The sequence below is a fragment of the Xenopus tropicalis genome, chromosome 2 (assembly GCF_000004195.4).
Source record: "Xenopus tropicalis strain Nigerian chromosome 2, UCB_Xtro_10.0, whole genome shotgun sequence".
Taxonomy (NCBI): Eukaryota; Metazoa; Chordata; class Amphibia; order Anura; family Pipidae; genus Xenopus; species Xenopus tropicalis.
This window is the reverse complement of record NC_030678.2, coordinates 122673935-122686379: the sequence shown is the minus strand read 5'-3', so window position 1 is coordinate 122686379 and position 12445 is coordinate 122673935. Positions and strand designations below refer to the sequence as shown.

Genomic DNA, 12445 nt, shown 5'->3' with positions numbered 1-12445 from the left:
AGTTTTTGTAAGTAAGAAAGGTAAGGTTGAGGAAGCACAGTCAAACCACTTCAAAAACTAAGAATTTTATTTTTTTTTATGGTTCATAGATGCCTGAAAGGCATACTGGGAATTGTGAAGATGTAAAGAATCAGTGCAGGAAATTCCTGAAAAAATTATTCTTTTCTAAATTGTGGAGGTGTAAAGTAACAGTGCAAGAGATAGCTGCAAATTTCTGAATAGAGGACACCTTTGGGAATTGTGAAGGTGTGTAATGAATGAGTGCAAAAGATGGCTGATAGGTTCCTGGAAAGGGGACACTGTTGGAAATTGTAGACGTGTAAAGAATATTAAGGGTGTTGGAAGCCATCTCAGAACTCCACAACTGTAAAGGCATGTTCATTCATACATTTTACAAAATTATTTCTTATATACAGTGGTGTGAAAAACTATTTGCCCCCTTCCTGATTTCTTATTCTTTTGCATTTTTGTCACACTTAAATGTTTCTGCTCATCAAAAACCGTTAACTATTAGTCAAAGATAACATAATTGAACACAAAATGCAGTTTTTAAATTAAGGTTTACGTTATTAAGGGAGAAAAAAAACTCCAAATCTACATGGCCCTGTGTGAAAAAGTGATTGCCCCCCTTGTTAAAAAATAACTTAACTGTGGTTTATCAATTTAAATTTTCAATTTCAATATCAATTTCTGTAGTCACCCCCAGGCCTGATTACTGCCACACCTATTTCAATCAAGAAATCACTTAAATAGGAGCTACCTGACACAGAGAAGTAGACCAAAAGCACCTCAAAAGCTAGACATCATGCCAAGATCCAAAGAAATTCAGGAACAAATGAGAACAAAAGTAATTGAGATCTATCAGTCTGGTAAAGTTTATAAAGCCATTTATAAAGCTTTGGGACTCCAGCGAACCACAGTGAGAGCCATTATCCACAAATGGCAAAAACATGGAACAGTAGTGAACCTTCCCAGGAGTGGCCGGCCGACCAAAATTACCCCAAGAGCGCAGAGACAACTCATCCGAGAGGCCACAAAAGACCCCAGGACAACATCTAAAGAACTGCAGGCCTCACTTGCCTCAATTAAGGTCAGTGTTCACGACTCCACCATAAGAAAGAGACTGGGCAAAAACGGCCTGCATGGCAGATTTCCAAGGCGCAAACCACTTTTAAGCAAAAAGAACATTATGGCTCGTCTCAATTTTGCTAAAAAACATCTCAATGATTGCCAAGACTTTTGAGAAAATACCTTGTGGACCGACGAGACAAAAGTTGAACTTTTTGGAAGGTGCGTGTCCTGTTACATCTGGCGTAAAAGTAACACAGCATTTCAGAAAAAGAACATCATACCAACAGTAAAATATGGTGGTGGTAGTGTGATGGTCTGGGGTTGTTTTGCTGCTTCAGGACCTGGAAGGCTTGCTGTGATAGATGGAACCATGAATTCTACTGTCTACCAAAATATCCTGAAGGAGAATGTACGGCCATCTGTTCGTCAACTCAAGCTGAAGCGATCTTGGGTGCTGCAGCAGGACAATGACCCAAAACACACCAGCAAATCCACCTCTGAATGGCTGAAGAAAAACAAAATGAAGACTTTGGAGTGGCCTAGTCAAAGTCCTGACCTGAATCCTATTGAGATGTTGTGGCATGACCTTAAAAAGGCGGTTCATGCTAGAAAACCCTCAAATAAAGCTGAATTACAACAATTCTGCAAAGATGAGTGGGCCAAAATTCCTCCAGAGCGCTGTAAAAGACTCGTTGCAAGTTATCGCAAACGCTTGATTGCAGTTATTGCTGCTAAGGGTGGCCCAACCAGTTATTAGGTTCAGGGGGCAATTACTTTTTCACACAGGGCCATGTAGGTTTGGATTTTTTTTCTCCCTAAATAATAAAAACCCTCATTTAAAAACTGCATTTTGTGTTTACTTGTGTTATCTTTGACTAATAGTTAAATGTGTTTGATGATCAGAAACATTTTGTGTGACAAACATGCAAAAGAATAAGAAATCAGGAAGGGGACAAATAGTTTTTCACACCACTGTACTCTGATAATGCTGTAATATAGAATACAATCATTTGCAATTTTCCTATGGTGCCAAAATGTCAGGTTGAGGAAGTACTCATAAACCACTTACTTCTCAAAAACTAAAAGATTTTTTTTAATTCATTATTTAAAAAGCATCCCCCACAGATGTAGGGATACATCCATGGTAGTTACCCGTCACATGGTAGTTTACAGTTGAAAAAGGAATCTTCCTGTAAAGAAGTGCCTTAAATAAAAGTGCTTTACAAATAATTATTATGTGTTTTGTCTAGAAATGATGTATGTGAAAAGATCAAATGATTCATATGAAGCCACAAATAGAAGAAATAAAATATATCCTTACCGGTCGTTCACATAAACAATCCAGTTTTCAATTTCTGATTCTGATGCTGTGTTTTTCATCTAGGCAAAGATAAAACCAAATATTAGCTCAAATAATGATTATTTAAAATTACTTGTCAACTTAAAATACTGGTGTTTTATTGGCATAGCTTTTATAAAACAGACACAACATCATAGTAATATAGAGCTATAAAACAGTAATATAGAACAAATGCTTAATCAGATACAGAACAACAGGCAGGTTATAGCGAGAAAGAATAATTAGTACCTCTGGGGCATCAGTACTAAAAGCATGCAGGATCACTCAGTTGAGAGTCATAAACTGCACAAAGTGCAGAGAAGCACCAACAAATCAAAGAACAATCCAAATTGGTTTCATAAGCTATATAAAGTGTTATATTAAGTAGGCCCTTAAGAAGAGAATATAATCCAATAAAGGATGTATATAGACAAAAAGAAAGGGGGATTGATCAATGCACAATCCCTGGTTATTCTGCAGGAAGAATGGCCAAACTTCCATGTGGGTTAGCACCCCCACACCCATCCCTTTAATGGTGGTCTTAAGCCTTGTTGGGCAAGTGGGGTGAGGATTAAGCCTGTAGAACCAAGCTGTGGTCCTGGCAATCTCTCTTTATAAAAGCTGAAGGCATGGGAGTGACTAAGCCCTCTGACTCAAACCAGCCCCCAGGTCAAGAAAAGCAACAGTGCACGGGAGTGCCAGCCTTTGAAAAATATGAGGTAAATAGATAGGACCACCATACGGGGTTTACCTTGACGTGGTATGGTGGCTTACCAATCTTATGATCATAATTTTGTAAATACATGCACTAGCATAGATAATTTACTTATGAAACAGGGGACCAGGGAATGTGCATTGATCAATCCCCCTTTCTTTTTGTATGCTTTAATTTGGCCAGATCAGTCGCACTTCCATTGTATTTGTATACTCTATTTAGCCTTGAAGTGCTCCCACAACCCCTTTCTGTGTATATAGACATATCTATAGGTAGAAGTTCCGTGCATACTGAGGTATGCAGTACATATTAATGAGATGATCATAACTTTAGAACTCATGTACGGTACGTCCGCAAGTACAGTTGCGATTTCCCAGAAGTCCGCTGCACACCACTTCATCAAAAAGGTTTTTTTTTTTGTTTTTTTAAATCGTGCTGTATTGCATTACTAACAACATGAGACACAACAAGATCAACAAGAGACAGAACAAGATCAAAGAGCAGCAGAAAGGAAGGGGCTAAAGATAATGTTTTGGAATAAGACATGGTACCCCACATTACTAAAATACCCCAAATCTAGAAAACCCAAGGTTCCAAGCAATTTTCACTTTTTCAATCTTTACAGCTTTGATGCCAGTGACTTACTGTTTGGATTAGTTCTCTGGCTAGCTGAGATACTGAGATTTCAAAACTTGCCCCAATGTTGTAAACTTCTCCAATTTCACCTCTTGTGAGGATGGTGATTAACGCGTCCACCACATCCGAAGCATAAAGAAAATGTCTGGTCTGCCTTCCACTCCCATGAATGCAGCTTTTTTCCCAGTAAACATCCATAAATTAAAAAAAAAAAAAAAAAAGACCGTATTGGTTAGGGACCAACTTTTTTTCCCCATATGTGCATAATGAGTACATTTACTTTTCCAGTAAAACGTATGTAGGTGTCTGAAGCAACTTCGGCATGGCAATATAGAACAAAAAGTCATTTCAGGAGCCCAGGTGTTCTATGCAAGATGAATTTAAAGGGGAACTCCAGCTTCTGAACCAAAATGTGTTAAAGAATATATAAAGAGTATATCACAGGAATACTAATAAATACTATTTTTTATATGCTGAAATCCAGCAAAACAGTTCTTCATTTGAAATCCTGGCAGGGGAGGAGGGACTAAAACACTGATGTTACAAATTGTAACAATTTCTCCACAGCTTACAGACAGCATTGCAGGAACTATATAATCCACAATGCATTGCCCTGTGATATTCCTTTCCTTACTGACATCATGTTTGCAGGGAATTGTGGGATTTGGAAAATGCAGGCTGAAGGCAAGCTGAGGAGTCAACTACTGTTACAATTTTTTTTTGAGTCTCAAAGTAGCCTGATGAGCAGGAGAGCAGGGGGCAAGGCTTAGGTAACTGTTCCAAACCATATTATTACATTAAATATAATGAAAAATCCATATTTTTTAACTGGTGTGTGTTGCAAAGTTTTTTTTTTTTAAATATTGTTTACAGTTGTGTTTGGGTGGAGTTCCCATTTACGGCTAATATACACTAGACTAGAAGGTCCTAATGCTAGTAACTCAGATCCAATAAAGACAAATAATTCTAGTAGTTGTAGTTCAGTAACTGCTGTAATTCCCATATATTTCACCCCAAACCCTCTCTGCCTTTAGTACAGGTATGGGATCCCTTATTTGGAAACCCTTTATCCAGAAAGTTCAGAATTACAGAAAGGCCATCTCCCATAGACTCCATTATAAGCAAATAATTCAAATTTTTAAAAATGATTTGCTTTTTCTTTGTAATAATAAAAAACAGTACCTTGTACCTGTACTTGATCACAATTAAGATATAATTAATCCTTATTGGAGGCAATACAAGTTTACTGGGTTTATTCAATATTTGATGATTTTTAGCAGACAAGTTATGGAGATCCAAATTATGGAAAGATCCCTTATCTGGAAAACAGCAGGTCCTGAGCATTCTGGATAATAGGTCCCATACCTGTACTGTATATCTTTTAGAATTCTCTGCCACCTATGCTTAGCTTGATGTTCAGAGATTTTCAGCGTTCAAGGGGCTTATAAATGCCAAACATTAAATTATTAGTTTACCCCCTTGTTAACTAACTTGATTTTCTGACTACAGTAGATCTCACAGCGGATATTTTTAACTAGCATGAGCTGCACAGCACAGCTATTCACCCAGGCAGAAGTGCTGTATGAATAAGCACTCTTGCACTTTTGCCCACAGGAATTGTAAATGATCCCTTATGAATTTTTGCTTTCAGTGTAAATATATTGAGGTTGTTTTTGGAAAGCTAATGGCAACCTAGGCTGAAGCTAAATTTATGCTCATATTTGTGCAGCGAGCAAGGCACCTGTCTCCCAAAGTTATTACAACACTGACATTGGACTCTTAAAATGTGAAACAACATATTCAAAGTATATTTTCTGCTTTAAGAGACACATCAAAGTAAAAATAAAATACAGTCACACGAACATTTTAAGTTAAAGGTCACTGTACTTACCATTTTTGGTTGCGTTGCAACAAAGATATGAATTTTGGGATTACCTAAAATTGAGAAATACAAGTAAATATATTTGAATTAGAGTTTAAAGGCATTTCTACCCTGTGACCCCCAGCTGCTAAACTAGTCTCCCTGGGCAGAAAGACTGTTCTTTGAATAACGGATTGGCCAGGCTACTCTACACTAAGCCATGGCAGAGCCATCTTGGCAGTGCTCCCAGTGCTATATGCACTGCCATAAACTTTGAATATCCAAAGAATGTCTCTGCATCTGGCTAGGTTAACCTCCCAGAGATACCTCACCAAAAGAATATTTTCCGTTTATGGACAACATTTCAACAAGGCAAGCATCAGCATTAAAGATAGATATGCTTCAACAGCACAATGAAACACAGGAGAAAGAGTTAATTTTATTTAAGCAAAGAAAAACTGTAACAAATCCATTTGCAAGCTCCATGTACACTTACATTTGCCAAGGGTTTCTTGGCAACGGATAGGTTTGATAAGTTTCACTACAAAAGTGAATCAAGGTCACATATTTGAAAGCACTGACAGGCAACTTAAACATCTTGTGTGAAGAGAGCCAAGAATGACATATGACTCTTGGGTATCAGCATTAAATAAGAACTAAAGCCTAAAAATATGCCTTAAAAAAAACCTGTATTTTACATACTGTACTTTCCATACCAACTGACGGGTTCAGCAGCCCTATAACACTAGGCCTAGTTGTCAACAGCAGCTCACAATCTTGGATCATGTTAGCCCATCGTTGTGATGTTAAAAAGATTTACAGCTAAAAGATTTGAAAAGATATAAGGTTTACCCAATTCACATGGCTGCTATGAAGACTTAAAAAGAAAAAAGGAAATAACAAGAAAATATTGTTTGTGTTGTTTATCCTAGAAATCTAAACGCATCAAAAACATATTTAAAATGCTATGGGGGTTAAATGTCACATGTGAAAAAAGCCTTCAATGTTAACTGCATTTCAGTAAATTAGCTCATGAAAAGTAACAAATAGTAACAATAAGTAACAAATAGTAACAATAGGTTGAGGCCAAACAGACTACTTTGTATAACTTTGTAAAAGTAACAAAAATGGTAAGCAGGGCCCTTGTAGATACTGCCAGTCTCTTGTAGATACTGCCTTGCCTCGTGGCAGGAGCGGCCATTACTCCAACAGTAAAAACCTTTTCAACAGGAGCTCAATGCTGAACATACTTTTCAACTACTGGCCTATGTTTTTTGTTATTTCTGGCAAAAAATGAAAATTAAACCAGTTTCACTTGAGAAGTCCTCTGATAATAAAGCTGTTCAAAGGCTGTAAATTAGACTTGAGAGGGGTTTGTTTGTTCAAAGGCGTATAAGAAGCTCTAAACAAAAGGGGTGTTGGACCTTCAGAGAAAAAAATCCAGTTTTCCAATAGTGGTTGTAAGAAAATATGGATTTTTTTAAAAAATTAAAAGAATAAGTAGAATGCATTTCAACATAAGTTTGTGTTCTTTTTTTTATACTGTCTCTTTAAGTGTGGCCTCTGGTCAGCCTACAAAGATGGTTTCCTTTCTGAATTAAACAGTTTTCCTGAGTTTAGGTTTATTTGGAACTTACCTTCTCTGGATACTGATGTGGTCCATAAACATTGCTACTTCGGGTAATTACAACTGGAAACTTGGAAAAAAAAAAGAGAAAGTACATTTATATACACAAAGGGTTCTCAAAGTGTAAACTATACACTGTACATAGTTATTAGTGCTGTGATTTATGTACAGTCCAAGAAATACTTTTTCATTAACAAACTTTCTAATCTCGTTTTGTAGGCTCTGTATAAGAAATTGTCAGTGGAGAAAATAAGTGCACATAGAAAATGAGCCCTACTATTCACAATATTGCTAATTAGCTAGGAACTGTAAAGTAGCACTGCCCTTTTCAGTATAAATATCAGTTTATGTAGTCACATTCTGCAGTACCAGAATGCCACAAACAAAAAACCACATGAATGGGAGGTTAGTTTCCATGGTTGAAAAGAAGACAGAAAAATTAATATCTCCAATTTTGATCCTGTGCCAGCAACATATTTTGAACTGATGTGATTATACCTGGATATTGCTCTGTATGAACTGCAGTGTATGAATTCAACATGAATCCATACTCGCATACTAATAATACATTAGGTCAACTGGACTTCAATTGAGGAGCAAATGGGTTATTTAGAGCAATATAGAGTCATCTACAAAGGTAGATGCTGCAAAGCCTTACATTACTCTGCTTTGAATTAAGACATATGTATACTGGTTTTCTATGCAACAGCATCTGTTATAAAGGTAATGGCATTTAATATAACTGTAACACAAATGTTGCTCCTGTGATTTAACGCTGGACAGATCATACATTTTAAAAGCTAAGGAGAACAATTATCATTATGAAAAAACTAAACGACAGCTGGAAAACAGCAGGGTGGTTTGGTAGACTTTAGTCTATACATACCAGCAATATTAACCATTCCCTCACAGTGTGCAACATATGGCTATTTGATGCTTCATTTGCACGCGTGCCCTTTTCAACAGCTACGACTCCCTTTGCTAATACATCCTGGGCTGTCTCTGTGCCCTTACCTTGTGTTGTTCCCAGAAAGACAGTACAAAACTTTCTGCAGCGGCTTTCGATGAGGCATACGGGTTGGTTGGCCGTTTTGGTGAAGATTCATCAAATTCCTAAATGAAATATTACAATACAGCAGTGAATATGAATGACAGACATAACTGAAAATATTAAAATTCTGGCGCCCTAGGTAATCTTGGCAAGTGGCCCCCCACCTCCACTAACAATTTTTGTGTTTGTTTCTTCCTTTAAACTATTTTCAATCCACACTCTGAATTCACCCATTTTAGGGAACTCTCTCTAATAAGTAGTTTCTCTCTTTCTTTCCATGTTCTGTTTTTTTCTAGTTATAATTAGCACCAATATCTGTGCTTGTCTCTGCTCTTCTTTTCTTCCTCATAAAGGCAAAAGACAAGCAGTATAAATCAAACTATCAGCAGATCAGAATAGCACAGGGATAGGAAGCTGAAGAAGAAAGAAATAAAAGGCTAGAGCATAAACATAAACTGCACAAAGCAAAAGACAGCGCAAAACTGTCTAAAATCATAGAGTTGACACAGATCTGCCTAGACAAAACTTGTGATAGTAAAAAGAGCCACTGAGTTAAAAAGAGGTGGCTTCTGAGACAAATTTGGGGTAAGAAAACATAAAATACTAATACTAACCACATATTATGCACACTCAAACTCTTACATAAAGTAAAATAGCTCTTACTTCATTAAGGCTACCTCCATACACTTCATCTGTACTTATATACACAAACTTTTCAACTCCAGCTCCATGGGCTGCATTTAAAAGGATGCTTGTGCCGTAAGTGTTCACATAGGCAAATTTAAAGGACTGCAAAAATGAAAGATCTAGAACAAAAACCCAAACAAAGTTTCATTACACAAAAATATAAGGGAAAATATACACTCGAGTCTAAGCTATATTTAATTAATCTAAACTTTGGATGGCAATGCATTAAGAAATGGAGGATTTTGAACACTGTAGGCAGAACTGCTGCCCTTAAAATAAAGGAAGGAAGGATTGTCTTACTAATGCAATAACTAAGTGACTGTTACTTCAAAATGTCTCAACATAAAAGACTTGATGATATTATCAATAATATATGAACACAAAGTTTAAAAATAATCATATACATGATAATGTAATAAAAGGTCCAAAGTTTGCCCAGTGTATATCTCATAATAATCCATAGCAACCAATCACATTTGCTTTCAAACAGTGGACAAATATAGACTATCTGCTGACTGGTTGCTGTGGGTTACTAGATAGGTAGCCTGCTTTCCACCCTTCATTACATATCCCCTATAAATGACACTTACAGAAGTTATTAAGTGTATATGAATATAGGATGTGGGTTTGCCATGGTATGCAAAAAGCAATATAATAAAAACATGAAAGAGTTCAAAGAAGGGCAAAGGAATGCTTGTGTGTTGGAAGACTTAATTATTTAGAATATATCTTGCAGAATTTAGGTTGTTTATAAATAAAACCACACTCAAGTGGCATTTGTGCAGGATATACTGTAAACCTGCGACAACATAGCTCCCATAAAAACTATTATTGACCTTAGTGAATTTCACATGCAGGTAAACTTCCCCTCCTCAGTCTGTGAGAATAAGCACCTTTGATAAAGCTAAACAATCATGCTTTTATTACTTTATATAACTGAAAAAAAGTTAAAAAAAATAATAAGTAAAAATACAGTCTTACCTACATGGGTCTGTGCTGCAAAATGCAAGATGATATTAAGATTTTCTTTTTCAAAAACAAGTTTTATGAAGTCAGGGTCACAGATATCACCCTGTGGTAAAAAAAAAAACAGAAATTAAAGCATTATAACTTTTAAATATATTCTATATTATATTTAGTTATATTATTCCTGGCCTATTTTATATTCCCTTTTGGATTGGAAACCAAGTCCCGTACCACATGGCTGACAAGTCTGAAAGGCTTACTGTACTCCTGTATGGCTAAGCAAGCAGTGCGGGATCTTACATCTGTTTTCAAGGTTTTTTTTACACCAGAGTAATGCCTAAATTTTCACTGATATTTTACACCACCTCAGCCTGGTATAACGAATTGATGCCAGAAGGACAAATTCAGTAATAGTTCAAGCGTATACTACTTTAAAAGTAAAATTGTATGTATGTATGGCTACACATAAAATAAATGTGTATAATTTTACAGGCGCTACTGTGGAAGACACTTTTGAATAAGCAAAATTTTTTATTTCAGGGTCTTTTTCTTTACTCCAAACACATAACAAGAGAGATACTAACTGAATTATAAATAAAATCATTTACTAGTCTGTAAATAAGTAATAATTACAAAAAAATGCATGTTCTACCAGAACTTTTTCAGTTCCAAATATTTTGGAAACAGCAAGCCATACTGTAACCTATGTCAATGCTAATGTTGGGGGTTCTCAGCCTTTATACACAAAGCCCTCACTTAGGTTTAGTAGCCAGCCTCACCTTTCTAAAACATCCCTACTAAAATTACAATTATGTTTGCATGTGTCTGCAAATATTACTGGCAAATAGACAGGCATTTATGTAGAACAAGGAGTCCACTTAGGTCTCAGCAGAAATGCAAGTAAGCCACACAGGAAAATGCCTTGTCTTAATGGACTACTTGGTTTTTCTGTATTACAAAGAATGACTTGTGCATACAAGTTTAGTTTTCAAAGAATATTATTGTTGTGGCAGTGCCCGGGGTTATTAGTGGGCCAAAAAACACATGCCCAAAACATGTTCAAGCCCATTTAGTTATTTAAGATACAAAGTAGCTGTGACATAGATACTCTATGAGGCTTATTTATCACTTATATATTTTTCTTTAATGAAAATAAACCTGAAATTTTACCAAACTTGAAGATTTGCTTATTTATTAAAAAATATGAATATAAAAAACTCAATCAAATTTAATAGTGAAAAAACTAAAATTAATCGATTTGCATGTTACTTGTCAATTTCAATGGGTCTACAATATCTCAAACAATTAAAAAAAAAACTCCCACTGACTTCATGTACTGCAAGCTTTTGAAAGGTGCATTTTATTAATTTTCATACAAACAAAAACATAAAATAACACATTTTACAGTGCAATGAGGAAAATGTATTGGACTTTCTTTTCCAGGTCTATCTTACTATGCAGCTAGGAGCAGGATCGATCAGTTTCCCTCTAGGTCACACCAAGGGCCCCAAACTTTGTCAAATTTATCAGGTGCGCCTCTAGTCTCGTATGTGAGTTTATACAGAGGAGCTACCGCATTCATTAGATTCTTCCAGGCTGTAATGGTGGGCAGGGTAGAGCCCATCCAATGCATTGCGACTGTTTCTTTTGCATAGAACAGGAGTATTCTGTAGCGTATCCGGGAGTTTTTTTGAGCAATTATTCTGTCTAGGACTCCTAGTAAGCAAGTTTCGGGAGCAGTCACAGTAGGGAAGGCTAAGTTATTTAGTGACTGCTGACCAGAACTTAGCGATATGGGGACATGCCCAGATCATATGGAAAAAGTCAGCAGGGCTGGCTGCACAACTGCAAGCTTTTAGATGCCAAACTTTTAGATTTGATTTTTTCACATTTTTTTGCACTTAAAAATATTAAACATGATAACCATAATTCAGATTTTGGGAGTTTCTGTGCAAAAAAAAATCTCTGAAAAAGTTCAAATTTAAACGTTGATAAATCAACCACTACAACTGAATTCTGTTGTCTCTTTAACCTTTACTCTCTCTTCTATGCCAGCTCCCTCTTGATTCTCTAGTTATGCACTGAAATAAAGTAAAGGACACAGCCCTCAACTCAAAGGATAAAATAGGTCAATTTTTTAAAGTAAAAAAAGATGATTGCACTTAAGACAAAATGTTAGAATAGCATTCGCGCACACTGACAAAGGAGATGTCTAAACTCAAGGTCTGTCAATTTAGAAGCAGTGAAATCATAGGTTAGCTACTGCAATAGTAAGGGGCCTATTTAATAGCCTTTGTAATACGAAATTCGCAGAAAAAGTGGTGTAAAAAGCTATGTAAAATGAGTGACAAATTTCAATGTTTAAACGCCATTATATTACGTAAGTTTCGTTGGAAGAAAAAACACAAAATTACACCATTTTTACACAGTGAAGCTGTTTTGTTTTTTTTTACAAAGCATAATAAATAGAACCCTGAGTTCCCATATTTGTT

The 12445-nt window shown here is 36.1% G+C and overlaps 1 protein-coding gene across 1 annotated transcript in view; it reads right to left on the bottom strand.

Annotated features, from left to right (window-relative positions):
• The window catches only part of tgds (TDP-glucose 4,6-dehydratase), a 30771-nt gene that overhangs the window by 5797 nt on the left and 12529 nt on the right, over window positions 1-12445 (bottom strand). Inside the window, exons 4-10 of the mRNA XM_002939281.5 lie at window positions 9969-10059; window positions 8964-9106; window positions 8264-8362; window positions 7260-7319; window positions 5653-5696; window positions 3771-3936; window positions 2393-2451 (exon numbers count right to left, since the gene is read on the bottom strand). Coding sequence (XP_002939327.3) covers window positions 2393-2451; window positions 3771-3936; window positions 5653-5696; window positions 7260-7319; window positions 8264-8362; window positions 8964-9106; window positions 9969-10059 — 662 coding nt within the window. The remainder of the gene's footprint in view (window positions 1-2392; window positions 2452-3770; window positions 3937-5652; window positions 5697-7259; window positions 7320-8263; window positions 8363-8963; window positions 9107-9968; window positions 10060-12445) is intronic.